The sequence below is a fragment of the Benincasa hispida genome, chromosome 2 (assembly GCF_027475165.1).
Source record: "Benincasa hispida cultivar pf3 chromosome 2, pf3_genome.v1.1, whole genome shotgun sequence".
Lineage (NCBI taxonomy): Eukaryota > Viridiplantae > Streptophyta > Magnoliopsida > Cucurbitales > Cucurbitaceae > Benincasa > Benincasa hispida.
In genome coordinates, this window is record NC_143479.1 from 20,062,206 (window position 1) to 20,087,650 (window position 25,445).

The following is a 25,445-nucleotide window of genomic DNA, read 5'->3' on the forward strand; positions in this document are numbered from 1 at the left end:
AGACCCTGCTTTCGCTGGCTATTTCTCTACCATTCTAATTCTTCTCCCCCAACCATTCTATCAAATATAGAAAGTTCGAACCTTGCTTACATTTATGTTTCATATGTTATATCTTTTTCTTTATTTAATTCCAGGATATACATATATATTTATGTAGAGCACCTCCCGTAAAAAGAAAAAAATCCAGACTTTTTAGACTACTGTGATTTAGTACGCCTCAAGCTTTAAAAAAAACACTAACAAAGAGAATGATCAAGGATTTGAGAATTTTTAGTAGGCACTGCAGATTGATTTATGGCTGAAAAGGCTAGTAAAGTCGCACATATCAAATGCCAAGCATGAGCATCTACAAGCAAAACTAGCTAATGTGTCCGTACAGGTGGATGAACCACACTCAGGCTTCCAAGTCTATGAGATATCACTTAATTGAGATTTTTTTTCTTTTGATAAGAAACGGAGAAACCTTATATTAAATAAGAGAAACAGAACTACAGCCAAAACGTGTTAGGAAAGAGGGATCCTAAGCCTAAAAATAGAAGGATAAGAAAAGGAAGGACCTCCAATCTTAAAAAAAATAAGAGCACGTTGTGTATTACAAAAAAGAACTATGCAGAGCACTCCAAGAGGCAGTTAACGGTATATTTTCAATAAAAACATTGAAGGTACAGGTCTTATCTGAGAACAATCTTCTATTTCTTTCCTTCCACATCGCCCAGAGAAAAGGTCGGCAAGCATTACTCCACAAGAATCCAGCCTTCTCCTTGAGCCACCAACCAGACAACCATTCAAAAAGATTATCTTCCACTTTATTCAGAGGGCACCAAACAAAGTAAAACGGCTGATAATGTAAGTCACACAATGAAGGAAAAGGTGATTGCTGGATTCTTCAGTCTTGTAACAATAAAGGCAGATGTTTGGAGAGAAAGCCAAGTCTGGATTCCTTCTTTGAATTTTATCCATAGTGTTTTCCACGGGCAAAGAGACTCAAAAAGTATATTTCCTAAAGGCTAATATAATCGAGTTGAATATATATTCCTAAAAGCTAAAACTTATGCAATCAGCCAATATTCCCCATGCACTTCACACTTCTTCCTATTCAAATTGTGATTGGGAGGTCATTTCTATACAGCCAAATGAAGCAATTACCGTATCATGAGCCAAGCAAACACATGCATTATCAACTAACCTTCCCACATTAGAGAAGTTATGCAGTCGAGAATACAATATGGAAGACAAATGAAGTAGTGTAGTATTTCTACACACTAACAAAGCATCCAAATAAATGTGAACAATGTTTTAAAAGGCTAAAGGCTAACCTTGAGGCTTTTCCTCTTGAAGAGGTAGGACGTAAGCCTCGAGGTGGTATGAGGCGTAAGCAAATTAAAAACATTTTACTAGTCCTAAATTGGTATAACCAAGTACGGCTAAACACAATAGTCATATAAAAGTTTAAAATAATAATAATAAAAAAAAAAAAAAATCACCCTCACAATTTTCACTTAATCAAAAATTCTAAAAGGATATCTTTATCATCACTACTACTACTATTATCATTAATGAGATTGATTTATACTATAATTTTTTGCCCTTAATGTTCTTAAAGTCACAACCGTAAAAGTAATCCTAGTACAAATTGTCACAATAATTCAAAACTCAATATTTTTTAAGAACTAGAAAAATCTCTATTATTTTTCTAATCATTAGACGGGGCATAGAAATTATAAGCCTCTATGCATTTTCAAAAAGGTGTAAGCCTCTTCTATGAGAGGCATAAGCCTCTTATTGGTCAAGGAAGGCATAAGTCTCAAGACTAAAACTTAGAGCCTTACCTCGAGGCAAACCTCAAGGAGTTAGCCTCAATAACTTTTTAAAACAATGAGTGTAAATCAACTACCAAGACCATGACTAACAAGTAAGGGGCAGTGAGACTAGTAATTTTCAATTAGATAACAAATTTACAAGTTTTTAGGGCCTTGTATATTTAGTTCATACGTCGTGATCATGTAAGAAGTTAAAACTACCATAACTTAAAATTATATGTATGAAAAGGGAAGGAATAAGGTTTTGTAAGTTGGTAAGAAGATTGACATTATTACTAAATCTATTTCCACAGTCATCTCTATACAGAGTAAAAGAAAAAGAGGCAATAGAACAGAAAAAAAAAGGAAAAAAAAAAACAAAATAACGATAGTGATAGGACTCTGACCGCCCAAAGCTGTTCCGGGGGGCCTGTGTTTAGTTTAATTAGTGGGCTTAAAAGTGTAAGGCTGCGGAAGTATCAAGGGACCTCTCCTCGAATCTTTGTCATCTAGAAGTCTTTGAACCCTACTGTTCTGACAAAACTTCCTATCAAAATGCTTCACCTACCAAACCATAAACATCATGGATCAAAACCTAATAGACCATAGAGTCTAAGAATGAAAATTTGGAATCCCCAGTGATTGGGAATCGACATTTACCCAAGAAGCTCTGCAAAGTTTGACAAAATAGGCTCTCAAAGCTTTACACTCGGCAGGGTAGATAAGGCCAACAGAAGCAATTTCAGTGGGCTTTTTGTCAGATTCCTTCTCCACACAAGCGTAAAAAGCATCGCGAGCCTTGTTCAGATGCATCAAATTGGCATATTAACACTCAAACATTCTTATCTAACAGAAAATGGTAGAGAATAAGTGATATCGAGAGAGAACCTTGTAGCAAGCTTGTCTTGATTCCGCTAGAACGTCGCTATGAACTTCATCTAAGCCTCCTGATGCATCAGCTTCGACAGCCATAGTTTCTACAGAAACGAAGCTGCTATGGTTGCTTGGTCTCTTTCATAGTCGGTTGGGGTTTTTCGTCGTCCCAACCAATTTCGCTCCGTAGTTTTGGGCTTCAGATTTGGGCCCAACCTCATTGGACTCCATGGATCTTATCTGAAATCATTTGGGGGAAACGGAGGAAATTACTATAGGACCCAATTTCTCTAATTTAAATATATATAAAAAAAAATCGAATATAGGAAAAACAATATAATATGAGATTTCAAGATTCAAATCAAAATATGAAGATAAACGATGAACCAAAATTTCTTCATCAATATTCACATAGAAAGATGAAAACCATTCACGTTGTATATCTGAAACCAAATTGAAATAGTCAAAATTGTGTATTTTATGAATTAACTACACCATAACTAATAAAACTGATGAATTAAGTACAGGGCAATTAAAAGAACTGTTAAGGGAATTGATAAAAACAATCTATAAAATCGTATAAATACAAAAATCCAAAAAATATTTACACTTTATAGCGAGAAATTACAAGTGTATTTGTACTTTTGGAACTCTTTACTATAAAGTTTAAATATTTTTAAATATTTTTTCATATTTAAAAAAACTCCTTAAAAATATGTAGAGTATCGATATATTTCATGTTTAAAAGAAAATTATAAGAAATATATTGATAAAATAAATTTTAGAATAGTATCATTTAGTGAGATTAAAAGAATAGATAATTTAAATGTAAAAAGTCAAATTAAAAAAAATGATATAATTATGAGATTTTAAAATTTAAATCAAAATTTGAAAATAGAAAATTATTTAGATATGAATTTGAATTTAGATGATTTTCAAAATACGAATGAAAATTTGTGTCCTTATCTACATGGCAAGAGAAAATCCATTCATGCTTAATATCTAAAACCAAAATAGCCAAAATGGTGTATTTGATGAATTAATTACATTATAATTAACGGAATTTTTGGATTAGTTATAGTGTAAATAAAGAAACTGCTAAGGACATTTTCAAATTAAAACAATATAGAATCAGGTGCGTCCTATGCATTTAGTTATAATTCTAAAAATTTCTACATTTTGCTATATTTGAAAGTGTAATTAGTGTTATAGAAGCCAATTTCCAAAAAATATAGCATTTAAAAGTGGGCTACACTTTTCAAGATTTAGAGGGGAAAAAAGTTGAAGACAACTTAGAGAACGGTTGGTTGGAGGATTTTCTAGATGAAGATTGACACAAACATCCATTTGTTTCACGATTTTTAACACATTCTTAGGCATTTTCATTTTCCATCCAAAAACGATAGATTCTAACTTTTTCCACTCTTCTTTGAATTTTCATTTTAAATATAACTTTAGTTAATTGATTGACATTAATTCAACAAAAATTAATATAATTACTTATTTAATAAATAAACAATAATTTATTAAAATGTTTACTTGATTTTTTTTATAAATTAAAATTTATTATATGAATGCATTATTTACCTAAATTATTAATTAATTAGTTAATAATATCTTAAATATATTTAATTGGTATCCTAGGATCAAGTAAAATTAGTTAGCACAGTAATTCATTTTTCAATATAATAATTTATTATTTTTAATTTTTCTTATAATCAACTAATTATTTATTGAGATTAATTTGATTTGATGATTCATATTTTAACATGGTAATTATTTATAATCAGTTAATTATTTATTGTGATTAATTTTTATTAATTTTTTTCATCAATAACCTATTATATTTATATTTTTTTAGAATTCTTAATTGACACATCATATTTTTATCTCACATTTTTTTCACTTTTTTTTTATAATATATTTTCTCATATTATTTGATTAAAATTACTAAGGTTAAACTTAATTAATTAAAAATGATAAAGTATTAGATTATAATTAACACGACATTCATCAAATATATTACTTCGTTAATTTTAATTATAAATTACTCAATTTTTAAATATTTATAATTAAAATTATTGTAGAATTTATTAACTTTTATCAATATATTGAATTATATTTATTATTTAATTAATTAATCTATTAAAATTATATAAGATTGTCAGACTTAATTTCATAAATTAAATACAAATATAACTCTTGTTCATAAAATTCATTTCTCATGCACAACCAAACAATTATTTTGATTCCCACATCTTTTATTTCAACATTTATAAAACTTCAAATCAAACCATCCTTAAATTTATAGTAGGGTGATGGGCATGTTAGTAAATAATTTAAAAATGATTAAAATTATTTTTATCATGTTCGAAATCACTCTCAAACATAAATTTAATAATTAAAATAGGTTTTGATCCTCGTATATAACAATATTAAATAAAAAAATAAAACTAATTTTTAAATTTTTTTTTAGGGACAACTACCTTTTCAATCCCTCGTATAAGTGCAATTAGTCTTTAAAGTTTCAATTTAGTTATTTTAGTCGTTTAGATTTAAAAGGTGTCTTATTATCATTTTCTACCTTTATTAAGTATTTTTTATTATTTTAAATACTAAAAATGACAAATTTAAAAATAAAGAACAATTTCTCTCTCCTCCCCTTCTTTCCACCGTCCTTTAATCTCTTAATTTTTCCCTCTCATTTTCCGATGAACTTGTATAACAACAATGAATTCGAATCATCGGAATTTCCTCACCATCTCCACTCATCAGAAGCCCATCCCGCACGCCGGAAACTGCCGACACAAGTTGTTTTCTCGTCGGAAGATCAAAATACGATCACGAAGTGAAAATAAGAGAAAGTTGATATTATCTGGTGAAGATGAAGATGACATTTGGGGGTCTTGGAGTTTGATGATGAAGTGAGTTTTTGAAGAACTGGACAATCCTAACGCCAAGGAGGGCTTTTTTCGATAAGTTTTCAGGAACTTGTGGACTGTCATGGTTGTTTAACAACGGTGCCATCGCTGCTAGCTCTATTTAAAAGAAAACCCATATGGTGAAACTGTAAAACTCGATTATTATAATAACTTTCAACCTCCTTTTCTTTTTGTTTTTCTTTTCCCAATCTCTAAAACCAAAGAAATTAATTAGAGCGAATATTTTAACAGAAGAGCAACAATTTTCAAGCGTGAGATCTATGAGTTTGTGAGAAAGTTTTGAGTGGGGGGGAGTGAACTGCAAAATGGGGTTGACTAAATGAAAAAGAAATGGAAGGATTGTAGCCATGGATGTTGACAAAAATGGAAATTAGAGAGATTTCTTAGAAGATGGTGAAGGAAATAGCTACTGAGGATGATAAAAACGATTTCTTTTTCAAAAAGCCTTTTTTAAAGGAACAATACTATCGAGAGGAAGATGGAGAAGGAAAGAGTATGGGTTAGGGGTGTTCAAAAAACCCGATGATCCGAAAAAATAGATCAACTCAACCCACAGTGCGGTTTAGGTTATCAATTAATTTGGGTTGGATTAGGTTCAAATAAATGAAAATTTTATACATTGGGTTGGTTCATAGCTTCATTTAATATAATCCAAACTACATTTAATATAATCCAAACTAACCCGTATTTATTATTAACTTTAAAATATATTTTTTATTATATATAACACAATTATTTATACATATGTTGATTTTAATTTTATTTACTTTCAATATTTTTTTAATAATTTATTTTTCAACAACTATTAAGAGTAGTTTCTTTGCATTTTAGAAAGAAAATTTTCACTATATAAATTAAAATTGAGTTGTTAATCTTAATTCAATATATAAAAAATTAAATAAAATTTTTACATATTTACGTAGTGCTTCTTTTTAGAACAGAATTTTAAACAAATGACCCGATTAACTCGAACCAACTCAACCCAAATATTTTATGGTTGAGTGAGATTGGTTCATTTTTTAATAAGAGTTATTTAGGTTGAAGAAATTTACAACTCAAATAATTGGGTTGGGTCTAAACAATCTTTCAACCCAATCCAATTCAATCCATGAACACCTATTCAACGAGGGTGGAGAGAGAAATAAATTTCTTATTTTTAACTTTAAATATGTCATTTTTAGTATTTGAAATTTAAAAAAATACCTAATAAATGTAGAAAATGATAAGAGAGACATTTTAAACTTATTTTATAAAAGTGAGAGGCTAAAATGACCAAATCGAAACTATAGAGACTAATTGCATCTATTCTAAAAATTAAGAGATTAAAAAGGTAGTTTTTGTTTTTTTTTTTAATAAATAAATTTGTAAAGTTAATGGAAAAGTTTCGATTTTATCATATGTCCCAAAGGAATATTGATAAATTGCAATAGTTGGCTAAAAAATTGTGGGTGGGTGCATTTTGAAAGATGACTATTTTCTATTTTGATGAGATGGCAGTCTTCACCATCGTGATTTGTTTGTTGTTAAGATGGCAAGCTTCACAAGAAATGACAATTGAGGTTATTGGTGTTGGTAATGAGTGTTGTTTATAAAAATTGGTACTTTATATCAATATTCGATATAAAGCCTAATGAGATCAGAGAAACGTTTTTTTGCAACCTTGCGTCCAAGGAGCTGTCTAGGCGTTGAGATCATCCAGAACTGTTGCACCAATTTCAAAAGAGGAGTTCTCTCAAATTATTCGTACAATCAGGTGATTCTTGAGTCAAAATCTCATAAATTGTGTTTAGCTTATATATGAGGGTTGCTGTGAGAAAGTTCTAAAAGAAGGGTTGTTAAAATCGAAGGAAACTAAGAAATATTCACAGAATATGTGACAGCCGAGAAGGTGGAGTAATTTTGAGATCCCGAGCTCCTGAGTTGGAATTTGAAACTCAAATTTTTAAAGTAAGAAAGTTAAGGCATTTCTAAACAAGTTTGTAGCAGAAAATTTCCTGAAATAATGACTGAAAAAATGAGTAATCTAAGTTTGAAGTTGTATCTGGAAATTATGGTTCGAAGAGGGAGCCAGGAGGAACCAGGGAACTCGAGAGGAAAGGAGGGTTCCTACAAACAAACTGTGAGTGGTATTCTTTTAAGATCTTAAGCATACCTTTTAGATTATATTCTAATGTTGTGAATGAGTAGTCAAAATGAGAATGAGAATATGTGGTTGGGATTGTCAGGGGGTCAACAGACCTAGTTCCTGAACCCTGGGTAGAATCTCACAGGATGGTTAGGGGGCCATAAAGCCTAGTTCCTGAGCCTGTGGGAGGAACCTCATATGGGATGGTTAGAGGGCCGACGGGCCTAGATTTTGAGCCCATAAAAGGAGAATCTATGTGCATATAGGAGATAGAGCATATATGATAAGTGCTAACTTTAACTATCTACCATGTGTGTAGGTAGGGTAGATAACATACTTGTTGAGGGTTGAGGTTTGAGTATTAACCTCATAATATGATATGTTTTTATTTGTTTGAGTTGAAAGAGTCTCCTCAAGCTGTTGCCACTCACTGAGCTTTAAGCTCTTGTTTTTCTTTTATGTTTTCCTTGCAGATAGCAGAAGAATCCAGGTTGTTGTGAGAAGTCGAGGTCTGCCACAAGCTAGGATGTCATTAATAGAGTTGTAGCTGGGGCGGGACTAATGTTGTAAAACTTATGGACCTTGTATAAACTGATTTTCAAAATGAGTTACACTTTCAATTGTTTTCTTTTACCGTTGTGATTTGTTTTAAGCAAGCTAGAAAAGTTGGGCAATAGATATCATACAAGGGTGGTATCTATTGTCCTCACGCTTCTTTTTAGATTCAAGAGGTAAACTCGAGAGGGGTGTGAAAATAAATATGTTATAAGCATGCAATGAATAATTAAATTTTATTAAAGCCTATAATAAACAAGAAAAATTATTGTTAAACTATCCAATATAATAGTTATATTAGGCAAACATAACAATCACTTAGTAAAATTAATTAGCTAGATTTTTCTATGTAAATGAATCCTAGGTTTAAAACATTCAGTGGAAGAAAAATGATGTATAAGATACTTCAATTTCCTTTCACGTTTCTCCCTAAATAGTTCACACCGTAAGATCTATGCTCAATCTCAAAGTACTTTTTCTTGTGTCCCCCTATGGATGGTGTTAGCATAGGTCAACAACAAGGTGAATGGAGAGGGTGTTTATGGTAAGTGGGAGAGAGACGTGTGTCAAAATATCCCACGATCTTCTTCATTGGTTCAGTGTAAAGTATCCCCTATAGATGGCATTTTGCATGAAATTTTACATTAACTTCATAAATGGATAAGACTTCTTTAGTTTTTGTCCACACCCTATGGTTGGCTCATTGGGGTGAAACTCTAGAGTCTAAAATGAAGGGTTACACTTACAAGAAATTGTTAAGTAAGTTAATGATTTATGGACCGAACAATGATGACTAATTGTTATAGACATAAGAGTTATTCAGGTGTAATGATTAGTTAAAATTCTCTCAGTTCAGTGAAAGGGGAATTGATCACCCTACAGTGACTTTTATCCTAATTCATTGAAGCATCGTTGTAAAATAGATGTCACATAGGGTACATTAGAATTTTTCTAAACTGATTGGCTTTTCATGGGTAATACCTTAATAACTAATATAAATAATTTGTATATTTCAATAATTTGCAAACAACTAGCGCTACATTAGATCTGCTAAGTGTTGACAAGTTAAATGGAGACAATTATACTAGCTGGAAGAACACTATAAACATTATGCTAATAATTGTAGACCTGAGGTTTGTCCTAGTTGAGGAATGTCCTCAAGTCCCTGCTGCTAATGCAGTCTGAAATGTTTGGAAAGCGTAAGAAAGATGGGTCAAGGCAAATGAGAAATCCTGAGCATACATTTTAGCAAGCTTATCTGAAGTTTTAGTCAAGAAGCACAAAACCATGGTCACAGCTCGTGACGTCATGAAGTCATTGAGGGAGATGTTTGGACAACCGTCCATTCAACTCCGACACGATGGTCTTGAATTAATCTTTAACGCCTGTATGAAAGAGAAGGCATCTACTCCAGAACATGTTCTGAACATGATAGTCCATTTGAACGTGATTGAGATGAATGGGCCTGTCATCGATGAAGCCAGTCAGGTTAGCCTCATCTTCGAGACTCTACCTGATAGTTTTCTCCAGTTCTATAGTAACGCTGTCATGAACAAGCTAGACTACAACTTGACCACCCTTCTTAATGAACTACATAGTTACCAGTCCTTAATGAAATTCAAGGAGCAGAAAAAAGAGGCAAATGTTGCCACTTCCACAAAGAAGTTGCATAAAGGTCCAACCTCTAGAACGAGGTTTGTACCTTCTTCTTCCGGCACCAAAAAGTTGAAGAAAAATAAGGGAGCTTAAGGAAAAGCTAACCTTGCTGTGGCTTAGAGGGGTAGAAAGACCAAAGTTGCCAAGGGAATTTGCTTCTAATACAACCAGAAGGGACATTGGAAGAGAAATTGTCCCAAGTATTTGGCAGAGAAGAAGAAAGCCAAACAAGGTAAATATGATTTACTAGTTCTGGAAACCTGCTTAGTGAAGAATAATGATTCATCTTGGATAAGTGATTCAGACGCCACTAATCATGTTTATTCTTCTTTTCAAGGAATTAGTTCTTGGCAGCAACTTATAATTGGTGAGATGACACTGCGGGTTGGAACAAGGCATGTTGTCTCAACAGTTACAGTGGGAGGACTCCACTTACTTTTTTAGAAAACATATTTATTATTGGATAATGTGTATGTGGTTCCAGATATTAAACGAAACCTTATTTCTGTTAAAGCTTCGCTCAAACAATCTTATTCTGTTAATTTCTTATGAATAAATCATTTTTTTATAAGAATGTTGTGAATATTTGTTCTGCAAACCTAGACAATAATCTTTATGTGCTAAGGTCGTTAGCATCTAAGGACCTCCTTAATACTAAAATGTTCAGAACTATAGTAACTCAAAATAAAAGACAAAAAGTTTCTACTAAAGAAAATGTCTAACTTTGGCACCTAAGATTAGGTTACATAAACCTCAATAGGATTGAGAGATTGGTTAGGAATAGACTTATAAGTGAGTTAGAAAAAAAATCTCTACTAGTATGTGAGTTATGTCTTGAAGGCAAAATGACTAAAAGACATTTTATTGGAAAAGGTCATAAAGTCAAAGAACCCTTGGATAAAAGAAAAAAAGCACTTACTCTCGTTGACGACTCAGACGAATGGGCCAATTCTCCTTGGAATTGAAAATACGAACACTACCAATTTGGAACTTTCCTATTCTCTAAGAATATTGGTATTGATTTGTGGGAACTAAGTCTTTGACCTAATCTTAAATGCCAAATATGTATTATTGTTACTTGGAGAAATTTTTTGCCTTTTTATTTGAGTATTACAGTTTTAAACATCTCATGATTTATAAGTATTTTTGCTTCAGTTGGTCTTAACATATACAAGTTGTTTTCTAATTTAGTAGAATAAATGTCACACCATTTTTTATAATGAACATTTAATTAAAAGAAAAAGAAACTAAATACATTTGTTCAATTAAAAAAGAAATAGATACAAGGTTCCTTTTAATTTTAGGAACTATATACAAACTTTTCTAGAAATAAGTATCTATTTCCAAAAAACGACTTTGTACCTTCCACTAGACGAGCTGAAATGGAATCTCCCGTTCCAATCTTGAGCGTCATTTCACCCTCCTCGAGCTACTAGAAGGAACTAATTCCCTGTAAAGAAGAACAAACATGATTAGTGTCTTACGAATCGAGTATTCAGGAATCATGGTTATTTTTTTACTAAACAAGTTTCTAGAATTAGTAAATCATATTTACCTTCCTTTTCTTTCTCCTTTTCAGCAAGGTACTTTGGACAATTGTGTTTTCAGTGACCATCCATATTGTAGTGGAAGCATTTGCTCTTGTTGGCCATCTTGGCCTTGCCATTGCGTTTTCCAGTAGCGGGAGCCTTCCCTTTCCCTCATTTCTTCTTATGGATCTTCTTAGAATCAGACAATGAGAGAACAGACTTAGTTCCAGACGATGAACCTTTATGAAACTTTTTGGAATGGGCGAAATTTGCTTCTCCTTCTACGATCCGTTACTTTTCATAAGAGACTCATAAGTATGTAATTCATTTTGGAAGGTAGTTATGGTATACTCTTATTTATAACCGCATTGCTATGGAATTGAAGGAAACTCTTCAAAAGAGATTCCATAATAAAGGACACCTGACTTTGCTCGTTGATGACCGCACCATTTATCTTGGCGACATTAAAGTAGACGATAAGGTCAAGAATATGTTCTCTCACTGACTAGCCTTCCTTTATTCACGCATTATAAACGTACTTAAGGGCCTCGTGCTGGATCTGAGAAGATGGTTGTCCAAACATCTCTTAAAGAGACTCCATGATCTGACATGCAGTGATTATGACCTCATGTTTCTTGGTAAGAACGTCAGACAGATTTGCCAAGATGTAGAATCAGGCCTTGTTATTGGCTTTTGTCCAGTGGTCATGAGCATCCCTTATTGCTTGGGATGCATTTTGAGCAGATTGGAGGATACTCCGTTAAGATGAACCGTAGATAATCTATAATTAGAATCATATACAAGTTAGATTTTTATATCGCATAGTTTTCACCGGTTAGTTTTCGTTCTTTACCAAGGAAATAATTGTAGAAGACATACTGAAACGAATAACAAACAATTGACCATATCAGTTATATTTGCCTTAACCCATTACACAAAATACAAGCATCCAATCAATTCAGCAAAAACAAGCAATCAAAGAACCTAATTAAACTATTGATTTAGTTCTTGCAACTATACTTCAGAGGTTTAGAGCAACAACCATCGAAGGCTGATCAACTACCCCTCCCGTGAATGGAGACAATCTTAGCTAATTACTAATACTAGAATAACCCTTATTGCTATAATTCTTAGCTATCATTGATCGGCCAAATATTCATTAACTAGCTTAATTCAATAGGCTACCATAAGAAAGAACAATTGTTGAAGATTAACCTAAGAAACTTTATCCACTACTAGAGTTTGCGTTGTTCCGAATCTTATGATCAGGCCTTTCGAAGAGGTGGTCACTCCAGGAAGACACACAGGTGGATCATAAGAATCTCATGATGCAACCTAATGAAGGAGACCATAGGATATGTTGACACGCGTCTTTCTCCGACTTACCTTTATTCACCTTGGTATTGACCCATGCAAACACTTTTTGAAGGGAGGCCAAGCCTAAGGTGACCTGAAACTGAGCATAGATCTCATTGTGTGAACTCATAGGGATGTGAGAGCTAAAAATTGATATATCCCATATACCATTTTTCTCCCACTAAAGTGTTCTACTATTTTAGGGTTTTATTATACTTAGTTAATTTATAGCTGATGAATCTATCTAAGCCTATGCCTATTATAACTCTTATAATCAGGTCTTTACTTTGATGTTCTAGGTGAATTAAATCATTTATTTAACCTAGTGATATAGCATGCTAACATGACTAAATTTAATTCAACTCAAGTTCCATGTCAGTTCTTAGGTAGGAGGTGTTTCGTAAACCGTCATCTTAAGTACCCTCAACCTAGATAGAGCTTCACCATTAGAGTTTTCTTATAATCTAAAGTTTTGTTTGTCCTATTCAATCATATTTTAAAACTATTAAAACAATGGGACTTAATTCTAGCCTTATTAGAATTAATTTGATATAAGGTCTAAATTAATTTTAAACATTTTAACATTAATTTCAATTTCCTAAGATCTTAAGTTTGCATGCAACTCTTTATTATAGGTTGACAGTTACCAAAAATTGATTTTATAACTAATTTAAAATTAATTATTAGCCCTTTAATCATGCTTTCTATGGTTTAATTAATTAACAATCAAAATCTAATTAATAAGAAAATCATATAACATGCATTTCATGACTTTAATATAACAATTATATTAAACTATGGATGTATCATGCTCAATGCAAATTGATTTTCAACTTTATTAATATAAAACTAATATTAAAAAAATCATGAAAAATCAACCATGCATACATAAAACATCACTAAATATAACCCTTTATATTTACCTAAGTAATGTCATGCATCATGCTTTTCCAATTTCATATATTTAACATATCAAAATGTATTAAATAACTCATGAAATTATATATATTATGCATTAATACCATACATTATAACCCTTATAATATATTTAAATGCATAAAAATGCTTAACCTATGGTGGGATTTATCTAAATGACATCCATAAAGCATCTAATAGCAGATGAATAAGTAATTTGGCCCCTAGAATAAAATAAAGCAATAAATTACAATAATTTTACAAATTTTATCCTAATACAACTTCTGTCGCTCCAGAACCGGACCAGACCTACTCAAACTTATTGGGATCGCTTCTAACCAGACCTCAAAACCACGAACCAAGCCAACCAGCAAAAACTAGACCAAACCACCTTGAACCAGCCGAACTAGATTGGACCACCGTGAACCGCAGCTGAACCGCGCACAACGCAAACCCTAGTGTCGCACATGTTGTAGCGTTACAACGTTGCAATGCTATGACATCAGAAAGAAATTATGGGGAGTTCGTTGATTGTTCTTCTGTTTTGCCAAAATTGGTCTCGATCTTCACCGATAACAACCATAATTCTAAACAAGGACGTATATAAGACTCAAATTACATGATAAAATGCACAAAAATGCAGGGGCTTTTACCATAAATATTCTTTTGCAAACCACATTCATAATGTAATTCAACCCACCAAACCAGTGAAATTTCAAAATTCTAAATTAATTCTACAACTTGCCTCTAATATCAATTGTAGGAATAAAAGCCCTAGCGTAGCGGAATTATCAGGACCTTAACTTGAAATTAATTGAGAAATTGAAATACTAATACACTCTGAACATACAAAATATCACAGAGATAAAAAAAAAATCTACTATAAAAATTTTAGGTTAAGCATGCATAACATATAAAAATTCAATCCTACTGATAAAAGAAAAGAATCACTTACTCTCGTTGACGACTCAAACGAATGGGCCAATTGTCCTTGGGATTGAAAACATGAACACTACCAATTCGGAAACATTCATATTATCTGAGAATATTGGTATTGGTTTTTGGGAATAAATTTCTAATTGGGAAGAAAAAGGATAATTTTTTTAGAGATTTTGTTTTTCCACAACATGCCTTTGTAAGAAATTTTTTCTTGAATAAAACCTTTGACCTTCTTCATTCTTTTGTTTTTAACTAATGAAGAGAGAGGAAACGTGGGAGCTATCCCACCTTTTAGATAACTCCCTTACATGGGAGTTATTTGATTTAATACAATAAAAATTTTAATTAATTAATTAATTAATAATTAATTAAATCTAATTTAATTAATCATTTCACTTAAATCATATTTAAATGAAACATCTCTCACATAACCTATAGCTTTAATTCAATTAATTAAATTAAATTAAATTAAATTAATAATTAATTAATTCTCTAATGAATTAATTACCATGTTAAATATCAAATATTTAATCTAACTTACATTTGAATCATATTCAATTGTATTTCTCTCATAACCTATAGTTTTAATGTTCATCTAATACGCATTAATTTTAACATATAGTTTAAATATGAATCCAATTCATATTAAATTAATATTTGAACTCCATCAAATATTTAATTCTCCCATAAATTAATTTTGAATCATATCCAAAATTAAATTTATATTATAAAATTTAATTAAAATATAAACTTTATATTATAATGTATCATTATGCATTATACAATCCTTAATTGAATTTAAAAATTTCAAACTCTATTCAAAACATAATTACCTCAATTCCTTTTAAGAGCTAGGAATGGGACCTTATGGACCGACAGAATAGAAGCTACAACGATATAAGATTAATTAGCTGAACTCATTAGCCACATTAATCAATGTTTGTTAATTGTAGGTACACTCTATTAAAGATCCACAACTACACTCTTTTCACTACAAATATATTTCTATGTCCACAGATATAGACCAATAACAACAAGTTACTCCTTCAAGGTTGCTCATAACACCAACTAGGTCAAAATTACTGTTTTACCCCTAGGTTACTTCTTTATCCTTAAATACCACTGCTCCTCTAATGAATAACCTGTTTATGGTCCAATCATAAACAAAAACCTTTTCGAGCCAGTGAGAGGGTAAAGCCCTTTGTTCAAGTCTCGGAGACACCACTTAAGGGAACACTCATCTAGTTACCTTATTGTTGGAAAAAAGAAAAATACATCTTGTATTATTATGCCCCCAACTCCAACTCGTGGCCACTCTCGCCCATACAAATCAAAGGACAATGCCTCATGAAAAAGAGTTCATAATACGCTCAAGGTTAAGACTAAGTTGCCTAGGTCACCTCATTGAAATAAGAACCTAACAAGTCAACGAAGCTATATCTAGTGGTTACTGCTCCGTGGTCCAACCTTATGCAAACTCATTACGTAGGATACCCCCACTCGCATATCACCTACACGCATACGTTGGATCATTAAGGCAAAACGAATACAGTACAATCAATAACACTTATTGAAATAATATTGATAACTCTTTGTTGATGACAGTAAACTATTTACATTTACTATCTACGAGTTTTAAGGTATAAAACCCAACACATTTGCCATATTTCATAGTCATAACATGTGGCAATAGATGGGAGAATATAGATAGACTTTAGTATGGCAACACATGAGAAAGTTTCCTCATAATTCACTCCTTCAACTTGGGTATAACCCTTTGCTACAAGTCTAGCCTTAAAGGTTTGTTCCTTCCCATCTATATCATTTTTTTCTCTTATAGATCCATTTCAACCTGTAGGTTTTACCCCATCAGGTTGATGTACAAGTTCACAAACTGAGTTGAAGTACATAGACTCAATATCATGATCCATAGCTTTAACCCATTCATCTTTGTCCACATCATTCATTGTCTATCTATAGAACCACGGATCCTCAACTTCGCCATCTCATATCACGGTCAGGGTTTCTATTAAACCCATATAATGAGCAGGTTGATTTGTAAACCTCCCACTACGTCGAGGCTCCCTCAACTGTTAAGGTATATGTGCTTGACTGTTGGGGTTGATGCTCTAAATCTCGTAGGGTCTTGTAGTTTGTAAACACATATATGAACAAACTCTTTGTGATATAATAATATGAGATATTTTATTCACTACTGTCTATGAAATATGAGTTATTTTATTTGCATTAACCACAAACCAATAAACTAAGATCCCCAGTTGTCGTTGTAACTTAAGCATGTATGTAGAGACATACAAATAGATCATGCTTTAAGTGATAACCTAAATGGTCTATAGTATATGGATAAAGAAGGGAAACCTTATCTTAGTGATGCTACGAGTATGGCCCACTTTGTAGATGTTAGAAGTGTTGTAAAGTGCTACAAATGGTCTGATCCTGACTATTCATGTATTAGACATGCGAGTGGGGATGCTCTATACAAAGGAGTTTGTATAAGACCGAACCAGAAAATGTTTAGTCTCATTATATAATGTCGTTCATGATAGAGACTTTCATTTCACTAGAATGACCATAGGTAACATGACCTTAATCTTGAGTGAGTTAGGAACTCCTGCCTATGAGGGCAGTCCTTTGATTTGCATGGGTGTGAGTGGCCAGATCGTTGACTCAAACCTACCACTTTGGGGATTCATTTGATTGGGGAGCTGGGAACTCAGCTACACCAGACAAAATTCAATCATTCTCCGAAGCAGGGGTAAGTAGATAAATTGCTCCCTTAAGGGCTGATTCCGGGGCTTGAACAATATGGCACCACACCTTCTCATGGCCCGATAAGTATTTACTCATAGTGGGACTATGATGTATTATTCATTAGAAGAATCAGTGGTACTTAAGAAGTTAGATGTAACTACAAAGGCAAAACGGTAAATTGGCCCAATTGTACATACGAATAATTTGTGAAGGGTCATCGTACTGTTGATTGGTTATATCCAATGGACACAAAAATATATATGTAGTGCGAAGAGTTTAGCTGTCGGTCTTTAGTGAAATGTCTGATAGTTAACAAATCGTGGATATCGTGATTAAAGAGTTTAGTCAGTTATTCACGGACCATTGGAGCTTCAAGCTATAGGTCCATAAGGTCCCCTTGGTAGCTCAATGGATTCAAGTTGAGAATCAATTTTTGGGTTAGTTTGAAGTGTTCAAATTAACAAGAGGGAATTTGATTATATATGATATAATTAAGTTGAATCAATTATATGTGATATAATTGATTTGATGTATTAGATACATTAATTGGAGGAATTAATATAATATGATTTATATTAAATGCAATAAAGGAGAAAAAGAACTATAGTTTATATCTTGCATATGATGTGATATTAAAACTATAGGTTATAAATATAATATGATAAATTGGTTATTATATTTATTTATAACAAAACAATTATGAGATAATTGTTTTTTCTATATTAACTGAAAGAATGGGATGTTTTATTCAGTTTTGATAACTGATGAATAAAATGAAAATCGTTTTCATTTTTAAAAAATCCAATGCATTTCCAATTGTGAAAAGAGAAAAAGCTATACGATAGTTTTGAGAGTATACACGATCAAGGACCGAGTTTGCTAGATGATAGCTCCTCAATACTAAACGATCGAGTGCTCAGTCTAAACGAAAGACTTAGCCTTTCTCCCACTTACTCAATCATTTACTAGATCGTTCAATTCCTCCTTCCCTCTACCAAATTCATACAGAGCCCACACCTCCTGGATTCTCACACCGAGAATACCAAGGTAACTGAGTAGTGGTGTTGAGTTTCTAGTTCGAGGGTCGAGGATTGAGTTTCACTCGATTGTGTTCGAGTATTTACCAGTTCGAGTTTGCTGGGTTTGTTCGTTGCGTTCGTGCACTTGATCGAGTTTGCTTAGATGCTTGGTTGATTGATCAAGGGTATACGAGAAGAAAAAGTTCTTCAAAGGTATGTCTTACTCGATCCCTTTGTTTTGAATCCTCGAAGCATGCCGTAATTTACTCGTTGATGCATAACCCTTGTTGTTTGATTGTAAATATCTTGTTCTTTCACAATGGGGTTTGGAATGATCTGCTTCTGCTCATTGGTTCTCTTGTTTAAGAGTTTCTTCAATTGGTATTAGAACCAGGTTGTTCTGATATTCCAAATTCCATTGATGTATTGAATTACATTTGCAATCTTGGTGGGTTTTCTGGTTCTACGAAGCATTTAAGAGCTAAGTGTAATTGTGGATGTGAATTGATGGATGTTTCAGGATGATTTCCTCTTTTTGTCAAAGGTTTCTTTACATTTCAAGTTAATTTCTAAGGGCCCCTGTGTTTTTAGGCATAATAACTTTGCTATCGAATCTATATTCAAAGTGTTTGAGTCTATATTCAACGCATGGAGATGTCGTTCTCATCGAGGAAGAAGACCAAAGGTTGGTTGCATCATGTAGCCCAGGCTAATCGATCGTTTAGATTTGGCTACTCGATCGTGTAGTGTTAGTTACTCAATCGCCTACATGCTGAGGTAAACGATCGTTGGGTATATGATACTTGACGCATGGTAGGCGCGTGCATTAAACGAAGTATGCCAACATGTTCATCGCATAGTCACTGGCTACTCGATCCTCGGTATGCAATACTTGATGCTTTCTCCTTGATCGTTTAGATGATCATGCTTCATCACATAGTTTCGTCTACTTGATCGTTTAGGCATGCGTTACTCGATGTGCATTGCACGATCGAGTGACCTTCATACTTTATCGCACATCAAAGGCACTCGATCTATGCTACACGATCGTCTATACTCGCTCAGCGTTACTCGATGATCACAAAGAGAAGCTACATGATCAGGGAGCGAGGCTTCACTTGGGCGGTTCAAGACTCGGTTCGCCAATTTGAACCGGATGACTCGATGACTTATGTAATAGTTAGTTTTAATTTCGATTTTTTAGGCTAATCATCCCCATCCATTAATTTTTTTTTAAATGTACATATGATGTATGTTTAATTATATGTCATAGAGTATGCTATATAGTTTTAAAACCCACCATAGGTTATGCATTTATTAATGCATCTTCTTTATATTATAAGAGTTATAATATAGTAGTTTGCATGATTAAATTATATTAAAGCATGCTCATACATCATATAATATAAGAGTTATAATATATGCACACATTAAACATATCCATGCATCATCTTTATATCATAAGTGTTATAATATAAGGGTGTATGAAAGCATGTATACTTGGTTCATTACAAATTATATAAAATTTATATATAGTAATGAATGAACATTGCATGAAGTATGACACTTAGGTTAATTTATAAAAGTTATAAATACCTAGTCTAGCTTAGCAATGTGATTGTTTTAGTTGTTTCTTTCTTTATAAGAGTTATAGTTAAAGAAATTAGAACTAAAATTGATAGCTAGTAGAAATACAAGTTATTGTAGCATTTTATTTAGAATTATGAGGGCTAACAAGTAGAATATGCGTTGATAATACTAAGAATTCATGTTAAAAGTGAGCTTACGTCGATCAGCACTGAAAATCTCTGCTAACCCAATATTATGCGTTATTCGGCATCAACATGTCTATTTTTGTAGCTATCGCAGGAGTTGATCGCATGCGTTCATCGCGTGGATGTTGCGACTACAGAGTAATAACCATGATAGAAGAGTGATCACAAGGTTGGTGGAATGCGATGGTACTTCGAAAAACAAGCATGAACGCATAGAGATATGAAGCATCTAGCAAACCACCGAGAGGTGTGCATTGTGCAAGTATAGTGAGTTAATCCTCTTTGCTTAGTGTGAAGCTGTAACAACGCTTGTCTATAAGCTGTCGCAATGCTTATCTATGAGCTGATTAGCCACGACTAACTACCAGGGGGTAAGTAGTGGAACTCACTAAGCAAAGTAAGTAGTGTTCCTAGAGATAGGAATATTCTTATGCTCAACGCAACCATGCGTTATAGAGATATAAGCATGTGGTTGACCACCGAGAGGTGTACGACACATTAGTGTGGCGAGCTGGCATTACCCTTGCGACCAAGCTTAATGATGCAGTGAATTTATCCCCTCCACCATTCCATTTATTTATCCATGCATCTTATTATGCATTAACAGTTACTGCATCTCTACAATTCTCATAGTCATACTTCCATTGCTCAATTTGTTTAGTTAGGAGTAGAAGTAGCGCATAGTCTTTTAACTTCTTTTTCTCTTTTATTCATCGCCTTAAATGCATTGCTTTGCAACATTTAGTTACAAGTCCCTGAGTTCGACCTCGGATCATCCCGAGAAACTCGCGTTCTCATTATACTTGACGAGAAAGAAAGAAAACTTGTGGCAGGAATGCATGGTCATCACATATATTCTTAAACGCATATTGCATATTTCTTAGTCCAATGCATGACCATCGATGCATGAAGATCAACGCATATCATAAGATGCATGCATATTTACTATCCCTTTTCCACCCATCAAGTTTTTGGCACCATTGCTGGGGACTTGGCAGCTAATAGTTTGTTAGGTTTTGTGTTTTTGCAGACACCTTTTTAGTCTTGGGCATATTGTAGCTTGTGTGACCAAGTTGCAAACAATATTTGAGTGAAGGCGATATGCCAAAAATCAATATTAAACCCGAGATAGAAAGATTATCTGTCGCATGAGCTGGAAGCAGTCTTAGGAGCGTGTTAACCAACATGCGACCAATAATTGCTGGAAGCTCCAATGGTCAGGACGAGTCTCTTGACCTAAGTAGTTGAGATCAATCTCCTGCATGGAAGATGCCTTGTGGTGGTTTCGCTCCAATTTCTCCAGGGACGTCTTTTAACCTATCTTTACTTTGCTTTCCTAGTTTAGTTTATTCATTTAATTATTGCCATTTTGGATTTACGGCTGCTTTCTTGGATGCGGTGTGCTCTCGCTCCTTATGGGTGCGATAATAATTCCCCTCGGAGCGTGGTTTCAACGGAAGAGTCCTCTCCATCATTCAACGCATGGCTATGTTTGCATGAATTCTAAAGTATGGTCGCAACTGTTATTCTGCTCATAGGTTCTTTTCTTGTTATCTTTTATGCATTATCCTTCTGAAATTCTCTTTTGTCTGCTTGCCTACCTTTGCGTTGAAAGATTAGCACCCATGGCAATACTTATCATTCACTCCATTCACTAACTAAACGTCGCAAGGCTCACCTCACTTTAACAACTTCTTCGAGGTTTGACAGTCTAGGTTTTATTATATGTAAACCTCTACTCAAACATCTTTTACCGCATTCCTGAACAAGTTTGTTTTTAGCTTTTTTGCAAGAACACTGCCACTTTCTAAGTTTAGGGGTGGCAGTGGTCTGGGCAAATGCGTCCATCACATTAAAAGGCACTTACCCGTAGTTGGATACTTCGCATGACACCCATGCAGGTAAGCCAAAACGAAAGTAAGTGGCCAAGATCAACGCATAAGGACAACTTCTCTGTCTAGCGCAAGCCAAATTAAGCTAAGGCAAGAGTTGAGTTGAATATGGCACGCAATCGAAGTTAGATGTTCGCATGACACCCATGGGGGCAAGGCAAACCGAAGAGCGTAGGCAAGTTCAACGCTCTACTCTAATAATGTATCGCAAAGATTTGAATTGTTTTAAATGAATGCATTGTAAAAAGCTAAAAGCAAAGTTGCTTGAAATGAGTGAAAAAAATTTTAGCAGAGGCTTGCCAGATTTAAATTTAGAAAAGATCTCTTTGAAGAAGTAGCCAAAGTTGAGGAGAGCATTGCTGCCAAGGTTAGAGGTATGAGTGAATTATATTTTGAAAAGCTGGTCATCGCAAAGGAAAAGCAAGAGGGTGAATTTTGAATTTCCTAAGTATCAGACATGCTTGAAGACAAGCAAGATTCTAAGTTTGGGGGTGTGATAGCTGGTAGAAATACAAATTATTGTAGCCTTTTATTTAGAATTATGAGGGCTAACAAGTAGAATATGCGTTGATAATACTAAGAATTCATGTGAAAAGTGAACTTGCGTCGATCAGCACTGAAAATCTCTACTAACCCAATATTATTCGTTATTCGGCATCAACATGTCTATTTTTGTAGCTATCACAGAAGTTGATCGCATGCGTTTATCACATGGATGTTGCGACTATAGAGTAATAACCATGATAGAAGGGTGATTGCAAGGTTGGTGGAATGCAATGGTACTTCAGAAAACAAGCATGAATGCATATCTTGGAAGTATAAAAAAGATGATGTTGACATTTCACCTACCACGCCGAAAGTGGCAGTGATTTAGAGCGGGACCACCAATGCTGTCAGCGTCTGAGCTCTAAAAATAGAACCTTAGAGCCCAAATTTAAGGTATCCGAGCTTCTACCTTAAGGCAGATCCTTGTGATCACAGATGAGAGCGTGAGCAAGACATTCTTTGAGAGTTCTTCATTCCTTCAACCCATTTCGAGTGACAACCGGAGCTTTGCCAGAGATAGAGCTTGAGAGAGACTACTCCACCACCCATCCATGACACCACAGGCAACTTTGACATACCTCTGATGGAAGCATGAGATTGCCTATATCTAGCCCTTCATCTCTCTTCTTATCTCTGTATTGTATTACATTTTGGCTTAAGACATTAATACATTTTGTAATCAATGCATCTCTTTATTTTCTTCAACACCATATTCATTATCTTCTTCTTTATCATCTCTTACTTTCATTGCAATGAACTAAGTAAAGATCACAAGCGTTATCGTATACTCAATCATGTGACATGAAGATATGAAGCATGTAGCAAACCACCGAGAGGTGTGCATTGTGCGAGTATAGTGAGTTAATCCTCTTTGCTTAGTGTGGGGATGTAGCAACGCTTGTCTATGAGCTATCGCAATGGTTATCTATGAGCTGATTAACCGCGACTAACTGCCCGGGGGGGTAAGTAGTGGAACTCATTAAGAAAAGTAAGTAGTGTTCCTAGAGATAGGAATATTCTTATGCTCAATGCAACCATGCATTATAGAGATATAAGCATGTGGCTGACCACCGAGAGGTGTGCGACGCATTAGTGTGGCAAGCTGGAATTACCCTTGCGACCAAGCTTAATGATGCGGTGAATTTATCCCCTCCACCATTCCATTTATTTATCCATGCATCTTATTACACGTTAACCGTTGCCGCGTCTTTACCAATTCTCATAGTCATACTTCCATTGCTCAATCTGTTTAGTTAGGAGTAGGAGTAGCACATAGTCTTTTAACTTCTTTTTCTCTTTTATTCATCGCCTCAAACGCATTGCTTCGCAACATTTAGTTACAAGTCCCTGAGTTCGACCTCAGATCATCCCGAGAAACTTGCGTTCTCATTATACTTAGCGAGAAAGCAAGAAAACTTGTTGCAGGAATGCATGGTCATCGCACATATTCTTAAACGCATATTGCATATTTCTTAGTCCAACGCATGACCATCGACACATGGAGATCAACGCATATCATAAGATGCACGTATATTTACTCTCCCTTTTCCACCCATAAAAATCAATAAGAAAGACATGCATGCAATCTTAGGCTTAAATCACGTTTTAAAAGAGTTTTAAAATTTGATTGAGATAGACCTAAGATCACGGTTCTAATGTGATTAGAAACCTAAATTTAATCTCTTAATCGGTTTAATAGGATTATATTGATTAATAAAAGATTAAATATGTATCAAATCTATCTATAAGGGACCTTTTTTCTAAGGTGGGTTCTATCTAGACTGGGGTATTTAAGCTGACGGAAACGAAACATCCCTACCTAGGAACTACCTGGAAAGGTGAATTAGATAGATTTGCTACATGCATGCAAATTTGATGATAATCTGTTAAAATGTTTAATAAGACTTGGTTCGAACTTGTTTAATTATCAAAAGCAAGAGTTTTTTTTAGCAAATTAAACTCTAACTTAGATAAAATCGTTAGTCTGATTGTCTAAGTTAATGAAACTCTAGGTAGAACATTCAGTGGGAAGTACTTGGAGTATATGATACTTCACTTAAACCTCTACATGTTTCTCCCTAAAAGTTCACACCGTGAGATCTATCATCAGCCTCGAGGCACCCTGGGAATGTTCCACTAAAGGATGGTGTTAGATAGGTCAATACCAAGGTGAATGGAGAGAATGTTCATAGTAAGTGGGAGCGGGATGTATGACCACATATCCCACGGTCTCTCTCATTAGGTTAGATAACGTTTTTGTTCATCGCATCGAGGCACACCTGGAAGTGTCTCTCTAAAGGATGGAAGTATTTGCACAACTCTTTATTTGATCTCTTGAAAAGGATAAGGTTGCTTTAGTCTCTTGTCCTAATCCATTTTTCCCTATGGTGGACGTATTAGGGCAGGACTCTAAGGCCTAAAGTGAGGGGTTACACTTACGCAAAATTGTTAAGGTTGTTAACAAATTCTGGACTGAAAAATGGTGACTGTTAGAGACAGTTACAAGAGTTGTTTCTGTCTAATGGTTGAGAATGTCTCATCCAATGAAAGGGCACTTGATCACCCCAACGGTGACATTTGTCATGCCTCGCTGGGGCATCATTGAAAAATAGATGTCATTTCACTTAGGGTACATTAGAACTATTTTGCTAAAACCTAAAATTGATGTTAAAAGTGGTAATGCAAAATAGACTTATTAAGTTTGTTCTTGTTTTCAACAACTTTTAAAATGGCAACCGCTACTTTAGCTCTT

General features: G+C 33.9%; 2 protein-coding genes across 2 annotated transcripts; one reads left to right on the forward strand and one right to left on the reverse strand.

Annotated features, from left to right (window-relative positions):
- Positions 1-2,062: 2,062 nt before the first annotated feature.
- Positions 2,063-2,821, reverse strand: LOC150037711 (uncharacterized). Its single transcript, XM_090310656.1, has 3 exons — positions 2,688-2,821; positions 2,460-2,597; positions 2,063-2,363 (listed from the first exon to the last, which is right to left on the reverse strand). Exons 1-3 carry the CDS (start codon positions 2,769-2,771, stop codon positions 2,241-2,243), a joined length of 345 nt encoding a protein of 114 aa, XP_090166782.1. The 5' UTR covers positions 2,772-2,821; the 3' UTR covers positions 2,063-2,240.
- Positions 2,822-9,581: 6,760 nt separating this feature from the next.
- On the forward strand, positions 9,582-10,043 carry LOC150037712 (uncharacterized). Its single transcript, XM_090310991.1, has one exon. It carries the CDS (start codon positions 9,582-9,584, stop codon positions 10,041-10,043), a length of 462 nt encoding a protein of 153 aa, XP_090167117.1.
- Positions 10,044-25,445: the final 15,402 nt, after the last annotated feature.

Excerpts from the sequence above, each read along its gene's own strand:
- LOC150037712 (XM_090310991.1), top strand. The coding sequence starts at position 9,582 with ATGGTCACAGCTCGTGACGTCATGAAGTCATTGAGGGAGATGTTTGGA.
- LOC150037711 (XM_090310656.1), bottom strand. The coding sequence starts at position 2,771 with ATGGCTGTCGAAGCTGATGCATCAGGAGGCTTAGATGAAGTTCATAGC. Across the intron at positions 2,598-2,687 it reads CAAGACAAGCTTGCTACAAG|GCTCGCGATGCTTTTTACGC; the intron begins GTTCTCTCTCGA and ends CATCTGAACAAG. Across the intron at positions 2,364-2,459 it reads AACTTTGCAGAGCTTCTTGG|GTGAAGCATTTTGATAGGAA; the intron begins GTAAATGTCGAT and ends ATGGTTTGGTAG.